Genomic DNA, 16,590 nt, shown 5'->3' on the forward strand with positions numbered 1-16,590 from the left:
GCATCATCAGCTGGCACTGTCTCAAATAACTGCAAGAAATAACTAAAGCCTAGCGATAAATGTAGATTTGTCTTATAAATATTTGAAAAGAAAAATATATGTCATTTAATTTCTAATTTAATGAAGAATTATTATTGGAGGGAGATAGAACGCCTGCTAAACTCCACAGATGCTTGAGGATTTCTGATCTGAAACCAAATCCAAACACATAAATCACATATGAAGGAACCAAACAACTGATGACCCATCATAAATAAGAGGAATTGATGTCTCTTTTGGGGTTAGCTGCACCCCCTCAGGTCCCCTGTTATACTGATACTATCACAAGAAGTAAAATGAAAAGCTGCATGTGGAGGGAAATACGATGACAGCATTATATTTGGTGATGCTGTGAAGGATATAAAGTTGAAAAGAAGGCGTCCAAGAATGGAGCCCTGTGGGACACCACGCCATCATGTTCTGTTCCCTGTAATAGTTAAAACATCATTTGAATTTATTACCACTGTTCTATGAAAGGGGCAGCTGTAGCTCAGTTGGTAAAGCAGTCGTCCATGGATCACAGGGTCAATGGTTTGATCCCCAGTCCCGGCTATATGTCTCTTTGTCTCTGGGCAAGACACTGAACTCTCAACAGCCATTCCCCATTCCCAGCTGTGCAGTACCGGTCCAAGCCCAGTAGAAATTGGGGAGGGTTGCATCAGGAAGGGGATCCGGCATAAAAACTGTGCCAAATTAAAATGCAGACCCTGTGGTGACCGTGAACTCATGGGATAAGCTGAAAGGACAGAAAAACAAAGAAAGTAAAAACTTTTCTATGAAAGTAAAGGTAAAGAACATAATGGTCAATAAAAGTCAAAAATAGTGGTGACGTCAACCGTCTGAAAGTTGAGCAGCACATTTAAGATGTGGGTAACAGAACATTTGGCAGTTTAGATTTATATGTTTATATGTATCATTTTCTGTAGGTCACTCAAATGTTGGGTTGTGTCTTTATACATTTTCTAACTACTAGTTCTGTGACACAACCTGCTAATCCTTTAGTACTTCTACAATACAACATTGTCTTATGTAGTGGTTCACTGCTGTACTTTTCATATACTGACTTGGATCCTGCTGATCCTGTTTTTTACTACTACAATTCCCTTTTTACTGTCTTTTCTTCCTATCATTTTTTACTGCCTTCTGGGTTTAACTTGTTTCATTTTACTGTATGTAAATATATAGATATATATTTTATGTATGTGACACTGGGTTTTATTAGACTGTTAAAGCTGCTTTTAATAATTCGGATTGTTCACATATTATTAATCAAGCAGGGCCTTTTTGGTCATGAATCAATCTGCAGATGTTCCAGTTTTCACACAAACTTCAGTGTTTTTTATTTTAAACATCCCGGCTTGTAAACGTGTAAAAATTCACAGCAGAACAAAACGAGCTCTGACCTGCTGTTCGCTGCAAATCTGCCGTCAAGAAATTAGTTTACCATATAACCTGCCTCCCCCTCTTCCTCCCCGTCTCTCCCCCTCGTCCTCTCCTCAGTCACTTAGTCACCTAATAACGGAGCGCTGCGATCAGCAGGACGCCGACCGACCATTTGATCACTTTCACAGCGAGGAGAGAGAAAAACACAGAGAGGGCGATAAATACTTGATTAAATATATAAAGAATGCCCCCCTTCTTTCTCTGCCTCCTCTCACCTCTGAATTATCTTTCTCTCCTCCTTTTCTGATTTATAAGAAACATCAGACAGCAGGAGAAAATGTCGTCGCAGTGAAAAAGAGAGAGAGAAAAATCAATACAAATTACGATGGAGAAAGTGGCACTGATGCCTGGAATTGCAGCATATGTTTACACTAAATCAGGCAATCTGTCTTCATATGGGCGGTGTAGTGTGTGTGTGTGTGTGTGTGTGTGTGTGTGTGTGGTGGGGGGGTCAGGGTTTGCTCTGCCTGCCTTTGCTCTCCAATCACTTTGGCTCTTTGCAGTGAGGAGGAGCTAGGGCCCTGCAGGGAGCCAATGCGGTGCAGGGGTCAAAGTGTGGCAAAATTTTAATAAGAGGAAGTAATGGGCTTCACTTCTGCTGAGGGAGGGGGTCGACTTGGTCCAGAGGTTTATTAAAAGCCTCTGTCTTTGTTTCTTTCTTCATCGTGAGATCCTCTTTAGATCTCAATTTAAAAAAATCTAGATAGATAAATAAGTTATTATTTTGCAGGTTTTTGCAGCAACACATCACTTTGAATATTTGGGGAAATGTGTGTCAGTGATGCACAAGAGATCAAAAATATATTTGCATTTAATGGATTAAATTGAAGGAAAAACATAACAATGTTTGGGCCAATGATGGATAGAAAGCAGTCGTGCAGAACAATTTGTATTAACCAAATAAAACATGTAGACATTCAAATTCAAATAAAAGAAAATGGCAGCATCTAAAATCCATTTTCTTGTCAGGTAAATGTTTCTTCTAGTAAAATGCATTGGGCATTTTAGTTTTATAAATGATTTCAATCACTACCAACACTGGGAAATGCTTTTCAGTTAGCGCAGTCTTTTCAGCACGAAACTTTTGGGTCTTTTTAGTTGGTTTCAGTTGTCCCTTTTCTCTGTGGTTCCATTTCTTTTTAGACAATAAATAAATTAATTTAGCCTTTGTAAAAAAAAAAAAAAAAAAGATATGCTTTCAACTGGCTGTTGGATTAAGTAGTACAAACGCTTCACAGACCACATTCAGTGAAGACTTTTGAAATGTATAAAACAGGTGAAAGTTTTTCGTCCACCCTATTCATATCAGTTGGTGTGTTTACCTGCACTGTAGCAACCTGGTTACTGTAATCCACACAGTACATGCAGCAGATGAGTAATCAGATTCTCCTCCACTTACTTTTGAAGCATGGCTCACAGATTTTAACTGGACGGTGACAAAAGACACGAACCTCCTTTTAGCAGCTTTAACCATCTGAATTCAAGAAACACTCGGTTGAAACCAAATTATTTATTCTTCTACAGGCCACTGTAGGTTAGTGTCATTTTGACTTGTTTTAAACACGATGCTCCATGTTCTGATTTCTGCTTTTATCCAGACGTATCACTATTCTCTCTGTCTGCAGACTTTTGTTCTTCACATGCAGTAAAAAGCTGCTTAGAACCCTGGGTTCAACATGGCAGAGGAGAACTCTACCTGGAGAAATCAAGTTTCTCCTACCCCCTTCACTGTAGTTGAATGATGCCTTTAAATGATGTTCACCTTTTTATAAAAGAGGATTTGTTGCAGTACGGTTCCTTTAGACTTAGTTTGAACTGGAACTGCTTCCCTCAGCATCGTCCTGCACCGGTCAGGAAACTTCCCTACGGTGATGCAGATGAAGAGCTGAACATCACAGATCCCCCTCCTTCCTCTCTCAGTGTAAATGGGTTTTTTATTCAATCACAGCAGTTCCCATAGTGCCTTTCACTTGTTTTATAAGTTGGGATGTATGTATGTGTCGAGAGGCAATCCGGTTTGGGATTCGCTGCTGACTGCTGCTCGTGTCGTCCCAATGCATTATCTCCTTTCATCCTCCGCTGCTCTGCATCCCCCCAAAAAGTCTCTTTGGGATCTAACAATGAATCCCTCTTTTATTCGCGGCGGGTGGAGGTAATAGATTCAAGCCGGAGCTGCTCTCTGCTTCCTCTGAGGGAGGCGGGGAGGTAAGAATTCCAACATGGCAACCCCTGCGACGAGGGCCCCATCCCTCAGTGCTCTGTTACCCTTCAGAAATCACCCCCACCCCAATCGCAACCTGAAAGCCCTTTTTCTCCTCCGCCTTCCGCTGCTCCAAACTGGCTCCGACAAATTTGATTTAGCAGCTTGCGGTTGCCCATTCCCGGGGAAAGAAAACAAATATTGTTATAATGGTAATAACATCTATTTGGAGCGCTGGCGACAAACGGCGGCGGGGCCTTTGAAGGAGACCCCTCTGTGCTGCCGTATAGCTGCCTTATTCTTATTCATGAAAGCCACGGTTATGCATATTAGCGCAAACTAGCTATTCTACTCAGCGGCATTTGGTGTGTCAATCATCCTTACAGAATACAAGAGCCAATGGTGACAAAAGCGGAGTGGGCAAGATCGGCTGACAAATTGTCCCCAAAGTCAAATTTGACAGTCTTTTATGATTAATGGGCTTGATTATGGAGAAGTATCTCCTCCAACTCATTTCCGGGTGTTTCTCCAGCTCCTCTCGCTGCGAATGGAGAGAAGCATGAAGAGGAGGAAGAGGAAGGCAGATTGTTTGCAGGGGTGAATGAGTGGAGGAAAAAAGAAGAAAAGGGGGGATTGAATTAGCGGTGAAAAGGCAAAGGAGGACAGGTGGAGTGTGAGGTCTCACACTTAATAAACAGTGGAGGAGATAAAGAGAGAGAGATCAACTGCTCGCTTTCTGTTCTGTTAGTGTTCACTGTTAATCCAAAGCTACACGCTGAAGATCAGCGAGAGGTCGGACAATGGTCTGCACTTATATAGCTCAGCACTGACAAATATGGGTCTGACAGTCACATAGCATGGGTGGATTAGTGAACGAGCCTACTGGCCTCATGCCCGTGGCCCTGGGGCCAGAGCCTCTGCACAAACAGAGCGCTCATATTTAAGTTTGAACATTATAGAGCTCAGTCACTAGACCCAAAATGGAGGATAAAACGATCACTAAAACACACAAAAGACAAACATAAAAAGTACCAAAAACAGATTGACCAAAGAGAAACTTCCTGTGTGTGAGGGTCCAGCATTCAGTGTGCGTCCATCCCAGTTTCTCAAAGCTACAAACCGTTTAACTATTAATACCATTTTGTTCCAGTGTAAATTAAACCTGTTACGTCATGTTAACACCAACAGTCCTGATGACTGTATTAAATCTTCTAATAAACACACACCTTGTATCACTGGATAGAGACTAATTTAAAAAAAAACACAAAGGATTTTTTGTGTAGACATTTAACTGCGCTCAGATGCAATTAATTTACTTTTGTTTGTTACTGGTAAGCAATATGTCATTGATTTAAACAGAAGGACAATCAGTAACTTCATTAAAGTCAGTGGATTAAAGCATCCATGGATCACCTATAGGCCCAGGGTCTCAAGTGATCATAGGGGACTCAGGGCTTCATCTGCAAAATATTCTGGAAACATAAATGAAAAAAACATTAATCGTCCTTGACAAAACAAAAAAACTTTACAAATAGACAAAGTTCTTCAGAGAGACAGCAGTGATGCAAAGCAAAGGGCAGGTAGCCCACCTGTGATGTGTTTAAGGTGTGATGTCTGTAAATCAGTCTTCATCTTCATCCTGCAGCAGATGTCCAGATACTGTATCATCAGTCTGTTTATTTTATGAGAAACATGTCAGAACATAATAAATCTGACCTGACCGTGTGTTTCTGTGTTCTTTAGTGTGTTGTTCAGTGTGTCGGGATAAGATCGTGTCTTCCATCCTAACCGCCGCTCTTTCTCTCTTTTCTCTCGTCCTGCAGCCTTGAATGAGCCGACCATAGACTACGGCTTCCAGAGGCTACAGAAGGTCATCCCTCGCCACCCCGGGGACCCTGAGAGGTTACCTAAGGTCAGTGGAGACGAGTCATTAAGTGGCTGCTGTGTGCTCGGGTCAGAGGTTTGTTTATTCTGGCACGTCCGACCCAGAATGCACCTGTCAGTCAGAGCTGTTTGAGTCTGTAATCGGCCTTTACAGCCACATTAAAGGCTGATTTCAATCTGAAGTGGCTGTTTGTCCCTGTGTGAAACCGTAGACCACCTGCACTGCATGAATTTCGAAGGTTCCTTGTGTTATTTAATGCAGCTCAGGACCAGGCTTGAATTGGCTGATTGGATTTGTCGGTTCTGCTCGGCACGCTCTTGGCAAGGCGCGGCCTCCTCACTGCCAGCGTGCCAGATTGTTCCCGATCCTTCAAACGGCAAACAGCTGTTTATGGGAGCAAATCCTGCCGCTGCTGCTCCGGCTGCATTTTGTTTCCCCTCGGCTGGCGAGGAGGAAGGCTTGGATGCCGCTGAGTCGCTGGCTGACAGGCAGCGAGAAATGGTAAAATATGACCTGATGGATTTTTCACTTTTTTATAAGTGTTTGCGCCATGTTGTGGTGCTGTTTTCTGTCATGAACATCAGTGTGAAGGAAGTTTAAAACTGTCTGAAACACCTAATGTCAGATGTCATTGTTTTAATTAAGACGTAATGGGATTTTATCCATATATGATTTATAAAGATTCCACAGATTGTTGTATTACTAATTTTTCGTTCTTCATTCATCTATTGGCCACTGAAGAATTCTGGATTTTTATTGGTGGGAAGTTGTGGAATATGTGTTAGTAAACAGCCAGGTTAAAGGATCCATATAATATAATTTTAGGCTGATATATTTATTCTGAGGCTCTATTAAAGTAGTTTCTAAGAAAAATTCTAAAACCTTATTTTCTCAGTACGATCTTTGATACAGTTTGTCTGCGTTCGTCTGTTTGATTTACCTGCTGTCTCTTTAAGGCCCTCCCCCGCCCACAGCACTCTCTCTTATTATTGGCTGGTCCGTAGAAACCTGCCTGTGGGCGGAGCAGAGCAGGAAGCAAAAGATGGGATGGAAGAGTAAAGCACTGGCGAACAAAAAAGAGCTGTTTTCCGTTTTTGGATAATAAAATGCAGTGCTTTTTTCGGATTTTATTTTTTGTCATGATGAAAATAAACTTTGTATTCACATTTTATTTATTAGTTCTGGTTTCATGTAGAAACCACACATTTGCTTTGGTAGTGTGTCAAAGCTCACATCGACTGTGTCAGGGAAACAAACAGAACATCAGTAACAATCACATACAGACAATTCAGACAATATTGTCGAATATATATCTCGATCTTATGCGAGAGAATAGTGTGAAGAGATGATGAGCGGGGTGGGAGGGGTCAGAGGTGATTTTTATTGCTTGTTGTGTTAATCGTCTGTAGTAAAATTTTTCTATGGATGGGAGTGTGTGACCAGTGATTTTAGATGATTTGTCTATTATGTGCTGTACTTTTTCATTGGAATGAGAAATGGATGTAATGGAGGAAATGACAGCGAACAACAGTTTTAGCAGCATAAAATGTTAATGCAGACTGAAACAAAAGGAGGGTAAGATGAGAATTTATGATTCGGTAACGTTTGGAATCGAGAGTCAACTGGTTTTCACATCGGTTAATTTAAACTGCAACAGTAAATTAATCAATCATTTAAAGCATCTTTTTGACGGGACTTTAATACTTTAATAATGTGAGCTTACAGCCTAACTTAAACAGGTTTATCATTTTTGCAGGTTTTTACTTCTAACTGCAGGGATGTAAAATGAAACCACAAAGTTACATTTAAAAATCCATTAAACACCAACCTCAGCTGTTGGAAACGGAGAGCGGTGAAGAAAAGTGTATGTGATCTGTAGTTAATGGTAAAAACACAGGACTGCTCCTTTAAGATGGACGCCGAGCTACGTCAGGACCCTGGTTTCAGACAGACATTTGTATGCACACAGACCCCGAGCGGCCGTCAGGTGCTCTGGTTAGTATGAAGAGATTATTCTGGCGGTCGGCGGCTGCGAGGATAACTGAAGCAGATTCTCTGAGGCAGCGAGCGGCGGCGGTGGGCGGCCAGCGTCAGATGGACTCTGACACTCCAAAGCAGCTGCCAAATTGAAACCATTTATCAAAATCTGACATCGGAGATCCAGTCACCAAAAAAGCAGTTTATTTGTAAATTGATACTAATAGTGAACGTACATTGTCTGCCCTGCCGTCTGCCTCTTAAATATTTATTTATTCAAAAGAAAACTCAATAAGAGCTCAGTGTTTTTGCTAAGGGCAAGAGAGAAATCAGAGCGGCAGGAAAAGCGAAGCTTTGCGTGGATCATGTGACCGAGCAGCGACGGGTTAACTCAGCCTGTCACTTCTCTTTTGTTCTCACCTGCAGCTGCCCCTCTGCAGAGAGAGGTCTGGACAGGCAGAGCGACACACAGCAAATGGCTTGTTGTAGGGCGTCAGGTGGAGGATTGTGGGAGCAGGGTGGAGGCAGAGACACAGACGTGAATATGTAAACATGGAAAAACAGCAGCAAGTTTGATTTCCTGTGAAGGACGGGAAACTGGTTTGAGATTAGCTCAGGGATTCAGCTCCGTGATGCGCTGAGCCTGGTAGAGACCTGCAGCAGTAAAAGTACCACTACTGCAGTTACAAGATATTTAGTGACAGCATTTACAGCTAAATGTACTTAAAGTGAAACAAATGACTAATCCTTGCTCACTGATGCTTCGGGAGGTTTTTACTGTTAAAACTGCTTTTCACCATTTCATACCGTTTTAGTTCAGTGGTTCCCAACTTGCGGGTCGGACCCCTTCATAGTGCCACTAGATGCATCTGACTGGCTTTACACTTACATTTCAGATGTGCATTTTGTCCAACTTCAGTGTTGTTGAAGATTTTATCGTAGGGTTCAACCGGTCTTGTGTGGGTTTCCTCCCATGGTCCAAAAACATGCATGTTAGGTTAACTGGTGACGTGAGAAATTGCCCGTATGTGTGAATGAGGGGTCCTGAGATAGACTGGCAACCTGTCCGGGGTGGACCCTGCCTCTCACCCACTGACAGCTGGGTAGATGGACGGGTTCAGCCTCTCAAGGCTCTTGGTTTAGGTTAAAGAAAGATGGACGTTCAGACACACACACTTCAGTCACTTCACACACAGCATGTATTTTACCTTTCATTAAAGCACCATATTCCTCTGACCTGAGCCAGTTATTTTATTCCTAAATCAGACAGAAGACTCTGTACGCCTGCCATCCTCCACACACACCTCCCCAGCCACTTGTTTTCCATGTGTCGCATCATTCGCTCAAAACAATGGTTGGTGGCTACAAAGACACAGTGTTTGTACAGTGAAGTACATGAAGCTGGAACAAACAGCAGTTTGACTAACCAGCTCTTACCTACCGCTAACACTCTTGTTCTGTCAGAGCAGATTTTCTCCAGTGTCTTCCTCCTCTCTCTCTCTGGACACAAACACTAGTCTCATGTGAGATTGTGTAGGCATGGAGTAGATATGTTCCTGAAAAAAATCACATGTGCAGACAGTGACAGGTGTTCACTTCAGGTTTGTTGAGTGTCTGAGCACGTCTCTGCTGGACCAATCACTGGTCAGGAGCATCTCCAAGTCAGAGCAGCAGCATCAGACACCACTGACTTTGGCTGTAAAGAAGCTGCCTTCAGTTCCTGCTCCTCACATTAACTTTGTCTCCCTCTACGTGTTCATCACTGCATCTCATCGCTAACTAACAGAACGTGCGTCAGTGAGACAGACATGTTCCTGTGTCCTCCCTCAGTGTGCTGCTTGGACCCTGAGGTGTCCGCTTGCAGCCAAGCCAGACTGGAAATGAAATTAAAGGCCTGAACCTGATCCAGGAGAGACCCCAGAGGTCATCAGTGACCAGTTGGTCTTGGAGCGTGTCGAACTGCCTGCTGATTGCCAGTCTGTCTGAGCTGTGGACATACAGCTCCTCTAAATATAAGATAAGGGTTATTTAAATAAACAAACCTCGATAATTCACTTGGCAGCAGGATTCAGTTTGCTCATTAAGATTACATTATTTTACTGTGATCTGAAAATAAGATTTTAATAAGATTTTTAAGGCATAAATAAAAGGATTCAGTTGCCTCAGTTTAACAAGATGAAAATCTTTCTCCATTTTAGCTGCATTTTAACAGGTGAGTGTCAGGTGTACATGAATCAAACACTGTAGCTGATGTCTTCAGAGTTCAGCAGATATTTTTACTTTATCAAACATTGTGAAAACTGTTTTATAATATCAGTTTTCATGTGACAGTTAATGGTGATTTCTTTTTATCTACTGGTACACTGTAGTGTACGTGTGGTGGAGCCAAACAAGAAAAGTCAGTTCTTTAGGTGCTGCTGATGGGGATCATCTCAACGGAAATTTGTATTCACTTATTCATCATTAGGAAAATGGTCCATAATCATCCATCAAATCTAAATATTTATGTCCTGTGAACATACTGGAGCCAGAATTACCTCAACCTGGCAGCCCAACCCATGTCCTGTTTAATCTTATTAACCACTAAAAACCCTTAACTCCAATTTATTCATCTTTTATTCACAAAAACAAACTTTAAGAGGCAAACTGAGCATTTACAGGAAAAACTACACTTCTCTGAATCACACAGTGGAGATTAAACATGTGGCATGTTGCACCTGTAACTGCAATTGTTGACTACTACCCCCCACCCAGCTCCCCCCTCCAGGAGTGGACTTGAAGGTGTCTCTGTGTTGAGGGATTAATAATGCTGACCCCTCTTCAGGAATGAGGAGATTTCCTGCTCTCATTGACAATAATGAGCTACGTTCAGCTCATGAGTTGAATTTTAATCCTTAAACCCCCCACCCACCCCCCATGTCCCACCTCATTAGAATACGTCTTCGCCTGGTAATCGCTAATCTGAGATCCAGAGCGATGCTCTCTCTATTCCTCCTGCTCAGGTCCATCCATATTTTATCAACAGTGTGGGGGGCGGTGGTTGTTGGGCTGGGGTGGGGTGGGGGGCTCTATCTGTAGCCATGCTTGGGGTGATTTATCATTGTTAAGGCCGCTGTCTCAGGGCTTCTCCTCCAGGGTCACGCTGCTCCCTGTTCGCCCAGCACCTCCACAGCCACGGAGCCGGCCCCCGTAATTAAGCCCCTAGAAACCAATGGAAGAAAATAGAAAGCAAAGATGGGGAGAGGGGGGCTATGTGAGGAGATGGACAGAAGAAGGGCAAGGGCAGGAAGGCCACCAGGGTGCAGTCTCCGAGAGCTCTGTTTGGCAAAGTGATACTGAGGCTTCTTTCTGTTTACCCGGATTCAAACTCAGGGAAACACAAAAACCTGAAGAGCTGAAGTGAGGGGGGGTCCTGATGTAACTGTAAGGAAGTGGATCTGATTTCACTTTAGTTCACTCTGAAATGCGGTGATAATAAATTTGTATTTTTACTTGGATAACATTTTGGATCCAGTATTTTTACCGGTAACACAGTATGTCTACATCAATTTACTAGTAGTATTAATACTACAAGTAGTTATAACAGTAGTGGCAACAGCACTGATAAGAGTAGAAGTAGTATTACTACTAGTATTAGTAGCAGTAATATTATCAGTAGTAGCATAACCAGTAGTCCTAGGTTTAAGTTGTAGAAGTAGTAGTTAAAGTAGTAGTAGTGCTAGCAGGAGTAATATGAGTGGAAGCTGTTATAGTAGTAGCAGCAGTAATACCACTCTACTATTGTTTTAATAAAAACTACAGTATTCATCGGTTTTCTGTCGGTGAACGTAATAATTGATTAAATAAAATAAATTTTAATGTACAGTACATCTCTAAAGCAGATCTTACAGCGGATCGGTGAATCCAGACCCACATATAGACTTTAGTCAGTTCTGAAAACATTCTGAGAGTTTACTGAGGGAGGAACGTTTTTTCATTTCCTCATTTCTCTCCATATTTCCATCATTATCTGATGTAAACCCAGGATGAACTGTGCAGTTGTATTTAGATCAGATCAGATCAACGGGAACAGTCTGGTGCGGACATGTCTAACGTCTCTGCCTGATTTTAGTTTCTCAGACTTTCACAAGTTAAAAACTCTAGATCCTCGTCCTAATTACTGCTTCAAACAATAATTAAACTATTGCACAGAGTCAGATCAGGAGAGACTAAGATATTGTTTCTTTTAAATTCCCACCATGAACCACGCCTTCAAAATGAGCAGGCAGCTTGTAGGAGTAGCAGTAGTAGTATGAGTATTAGCTGTATTAGTGATGGTAAAAGTAGGGTATGAGTCTTTCATAATGTGAAGAAAAGCCAAACCAAATATCTGGATCAGATAGAAGTGGAGCCACAAACGTGGAGCGGTTTGTGTTTGTCCAACATTACTACAGGAGAACCTGCAGAATGTGGCTTTGGTTCTGACAGGTTCTGTCTCAGAAAAGAGCAGAGACCCACAGGGACACAAGAGCTTTAGTTCCACTTCTAAATGAGTGGAATGACCCTTTAAACCATCGTTAGGCCTTTCATTTAACAGCTGTTCTCCGTGACAGAGCTCATCCAATCAGCTGCCTCCATCTCTGAACTGTTTTCTGTGTCCAGTTATCCACCCTGACCCCCCTCATCCCATTCATCTCTCCCTCCTTCTCCCCTGCCCTTCCCCCTAACTCCATCCATCTCCTCACAGAGACCCAGAGACTTTCTCCTCCTCTCCATCTCTATTCCATCATCTTCTCCCGTATTCCCCCTCTCCTCCCCCCGATCCCCTGCTCCCCCCTCTCCGAGGTGTGGGTCAGTGATAAGAGATGATGATGATAACCGGGAGCCAGTGCATTACCGTATCGATCGGGGCAGGCCTTTCAGCGCCGTTAAAGCGCCCGGCACTTTGATTGCCGGCACTCGCTCTGACAGGAATCCAATGGCGCTGTGTGTGTGTGTGTGTGTGTGTCTGTGTGTGCAGGGTGTGGCTGAGCAGCTGATGTGTGTGTAATGGTGTGAATGGGGATGTATGGCGCAGCAGCGTGGAGGCAATTAGCTGCTCTGACACATAACAACACACCCAGCAGCAGCAGAAACTGGATCCGATGCATAAAAACACAAACATCACTTTGTTCAGTCAGAGCAGGAAATATACAGGAAGTGGACAAACACACATTTAAATGAGTTTGTTTGGTGTCGTGTTTCTTTACTTCATCAACATCTTCTGAACTTTTTAATAAAGATCCTCTCTGCTGCAGACAGCTGCTGGTTTCTGCTTCTATTCTGCTGGCAACGGACAGATCAGAGGAAAATGGGCCTCCACAAGGTCCAAACACTGACTGAGACACGCTGTAGTAGTTTTTCACCTTGTCCATTCATTTGAATTTTAGTCATTCTGTGTCTCCATTTTGGCTGTTTTATGTCTGTTTTTACTCACTTTGTGTCTCTGGGTTTAGTCCACAGACACTTTTCTTAAGGTAGTATGTAATGAAGGCCTTAAAGGAATTTCTTCCGAATTGGCACAAACGTCCACGTGGACTGAATGAACTGATTAGAATGTGAGATTCGACAGACATGCAGGTAAACTGTAAGTGGACTGGTTAGTGGAGACAGATGGCCACAAGGTGGTGAGTATAGTTAGTCATTGTGTGTCTTGTTTTAGTTCTTTTGCATGTGGTTTTGTTTCCCCTCTCTATATGTGTGTATACCTGTTGTGGTCATGAGGGAATCAAACAGTTTAATAACCTGTAGTCTGACATACTGGGTGTAGTTCTGTGAGATTAGGTGTTAATGGGAAAAAATTTGACTGAATGTTTCAGTATCATTATGTTTGAGTTACAGTGACTGACAACATGTTATCATGTTACAGTGTCTTGTGTCTGATGCTACATTGTGTTGACCAGAGTAACTCAGTGCTAATTTATTTCTCCAATCAGATCAGACCTTAGCAGCTGATCAGTTATTGATCGATTTCAGCTTGGACCAGAAACCAGCTGCCTTGGAGGGGGGTGGTGGGGTAGTACTTAGAAAGTGTCTAAATCACAGATCAGAGAGTGGCAGAGAACAAATGAACAAGTACACAAACACACACACACACACACACACACACACACAGACTCTGAGCAGCAGCAGTAGCTCTCCAGCAGCGAGGCCTCGGAGGCGTCATTAACTTGAGAAGGCTGTTGTGTCTGTCAGGACCTAATGAAAATAGAAGGACACACACACACACACACACACACACAAATACTAATACAATATACAGACACCAACACGAAAGAGTTTAAGTCTTTTGTGTGTGCTTTGTGTTCAGTGTCTATGCTTGTGACTTTCAGGTATATGTTTGTGTATTTGTATTTGTGTAAGTGTGTGTGTTTGGAGGGAGGTGTGTGTGTGTGTGATGGGCAGCTGGTGCCTAGTGGCGTCTCGCTGCTGCAACCGAGCGAAGGAGACGTTAACTAACTTCTGTTTTCTAATGGAGATTAATGAAGCCAGAGGAGGACCCCCCCCCCCCCTACCCCCACCCCCACCCCACACACACAGACACACAGAAGTGTGGTTTCACCTGTGAGGCAGATTTTAGGTTTTAGTTAGACAAGAAAAAAGGAAACAGGTTAAAGAACAAAGAAGGGAATTATGTTTAAAAAAAAAAAAGCAATGCGGAAGGAAGCATAGTTAAAAGGATAGGAAGGAAAAGACAATAGGAAATAAAAGAAAATGGGAGATGAGTAAGTAAGAATGGGGAAAAAAGAAAACAAAAAGATCCAAGTTAGGAACAAAACAAGAATTGAAGTGAAGGAAACAAAATAAAGGGGAGGAAGGGAAAAATGAAAGAGAAAGTAAAGGAAGGAAAGCTAGAAAAGAACCTGGAATCACTTCAGGAAAACAATGATAAAGACTTGAACAAAAGGAGGTAAAAAAAAAGAAAAACCAAGAAGATTGGAATGCAAATTAGAAAGAAAGGAACAAAGAATAGAAAGTTAAAAGAGGTGAAGGAGATGAAAGAAAAGGAGGAAGGAATGATAGAGGAAGAAGGAGACAAGGAACCAAGTGAAGAAAAAACAAGAAATGGAATGATAGACAAAGAAAGACGGAGGTCAAAGGAGAAAAGGAGCAGACAAAAAGGCAAATAAAGGGAAAAAGGAAGGAAGAAAAGAAGGGATGCAACAAATGAACTAACAAAGCTGAAAACAACACGCATGTCCACATGTCATATTTCACATGGATACACACATGTTCATAAACACAGTGTGTTGGCAGTAATACACTGACAGATTGTCCCACAATGGAGTGGTGGGGGGAGTGGGGCTGATTGACAGGAGGCCATTCATTTACACACACATACATACACAGAGCACAACATAAACACATCAGAGATTGGTGGAGCTGGAACACAAGACTTTTATAAATGTGGGACTGTTCCTTTAAGAGTGTCACCATAACAACCAGTTTGTGATGGGAAAATTAATCAACAACCAACCTGTCGTTACCAAAGGTATAACATACGTAGATGTGTGTCGGCGTCAGCGTCACCGCCATATTAGAGAGGTCAGCTCCGGCCTGCAGACTAATACAACACTGTTACGTTTCATTCGATAATTATAATGCTAGGAACTTGTTTTGTGTGTATGGACAGTAGAAAATAAGTGAGATAAAATATAAGCACAATAGTAATAAATACTAATACTGAAGGAAACAAAATAAGGGGGAGGAAGGAAAAAATGAAAGAGAAAGTAAAGGAAGGAAAGTTAGAAAAGAACCTGGAATCACTTCAGGAAAACAATGATAAAGAATTGAACAGAATAATAGTGAAGACTATAATTTTTATTATTTTATTAATTCAAATTATTATTATTGCATATCCATTCTATTAATTCATGTTGTTTTCAACGAATGTTTATTGATTTATCGGTATCTATGGTTGTTACTGTAGCTTTTGAGGTACTAGTACGTCAAATTGGTGCATTTCAGTGGCTGGTTTTAAAATAACTTTCCTAAACAATTGTGACACGTGGTGATATTTTTGTTACAGTTTCTCAAACTCCCAGTTGCCCTCAGTAACGTGCGCACATGAACACGCAGACCCCCCCACCCCCCCGCCCCCATCACTCTGTAAATTACTCTGACATTACAAAGTCACATTTGCAGTAGATCTGGATACATCAGTCTGTCTCACTGATATGTGTGTGTTTTGCACTAGAACAGTGTCAGTGAATTTTGTCTGTTGTCAGGTTTTCCTGTGTCTTTACTCATAATCAGCTGTAGGTATTGAAAAGTAATTATTCAGTAGAAATCAGCAAATGTCACCATTCTAACCTCTTTAATCCTTAAAAAAACCAGTCTACAGCTCATTGTAACTCATATCCTCTAAAAGAAAGTGAAATCCACTAAACTGTCCAGTTTAGAAATTACTTTGTCAAAAACACACTTGAATGCATCAGAACTTGGCTACAAACAGCAGATTGTTTTCTGATAAAACCACAGATCAGAGTTTATTGAAAATATGTGAAGCTAAAGCTTCTGCAGTGTGTCCAGTCACAGGTTAATCCTTTTCTCCTCGTCTCTTTGGGGAGAAAAACTCTGGATGTTGTTCTGTTTCCATCTCAGCGTGTTGGATCGTGTCCTCTGGGGTCATCGCCTGTCGTGGGAAAAGAGAGTTGTGTGTGTTTCAGTGTGTTTTTGTGCGTTTCCCTGTCGAAGGCCTGTTCGTTGCCAGCCCTTAGGAAACACTGATTGGCTGGGAGGAAAACAATGTGGTTTGAAGCGACTGTTTCTCCTCTGACTCACAGGAGACATTTGTTTGGACGCTGCAGCTACACCAGAAATGTAAAATACTAAAAGAAATCCCCTGTAATCTCTCCCCATCAGACCAGCTCAGATTCTGTCTTCGGAGAAAATCGACAGAAATAAAAAGGCCCGGATTTGAGCAGCAGGTGATTGGGTCTGACAGCTGAGAGAAACACGTTTTACAGCCCCTGAATTTCTAATGTTCAGTTCAAAGACTCTTATAAAGAGAAAAATAGTTTGGGGT

General features: G+C 42.1%; 1 protein-coding gene across 3 annotated transcripts in view; it reads left to right on the forward strand.

Annotated features, from left to right (window-relative positions):
• Positions 1-16,590, forward strand: part of LOC137134285 (transcription factor COE3-like) — a 137,771-nt gene that overhangs the window by 104,782 nt on the left and 16,399 nt on the right. For all 3 annotated transcript variants that reach the window (XM_067518948.1, XM_067518947.1, XM_067518946.1), the window contains exon 11: positions 5,506-5,594. In XM_067518948.1, coding sequence (XP_067375049.1) covers positions 5,506-5,594 — 89 coding nt within the window. The remainder of the gene's footprint in view (positions 1-5,505; positions 5,595-16,590) is intronic.

This window comes from Channa argus, chromosome 10 (assembly GCF_033026475.1).
Source record: "Channa argus isolate prfri chromosome 10, Channa argus male v1.0, whole genome shotgun sequence".
In the NCBI taxonomy this organism is placed as follows: domain Eukaryota; kingdom Metazoa; phylum Chordata; class Actinopteri; order Anabantiformes; family Channidae; genus Channa; species Channa argus.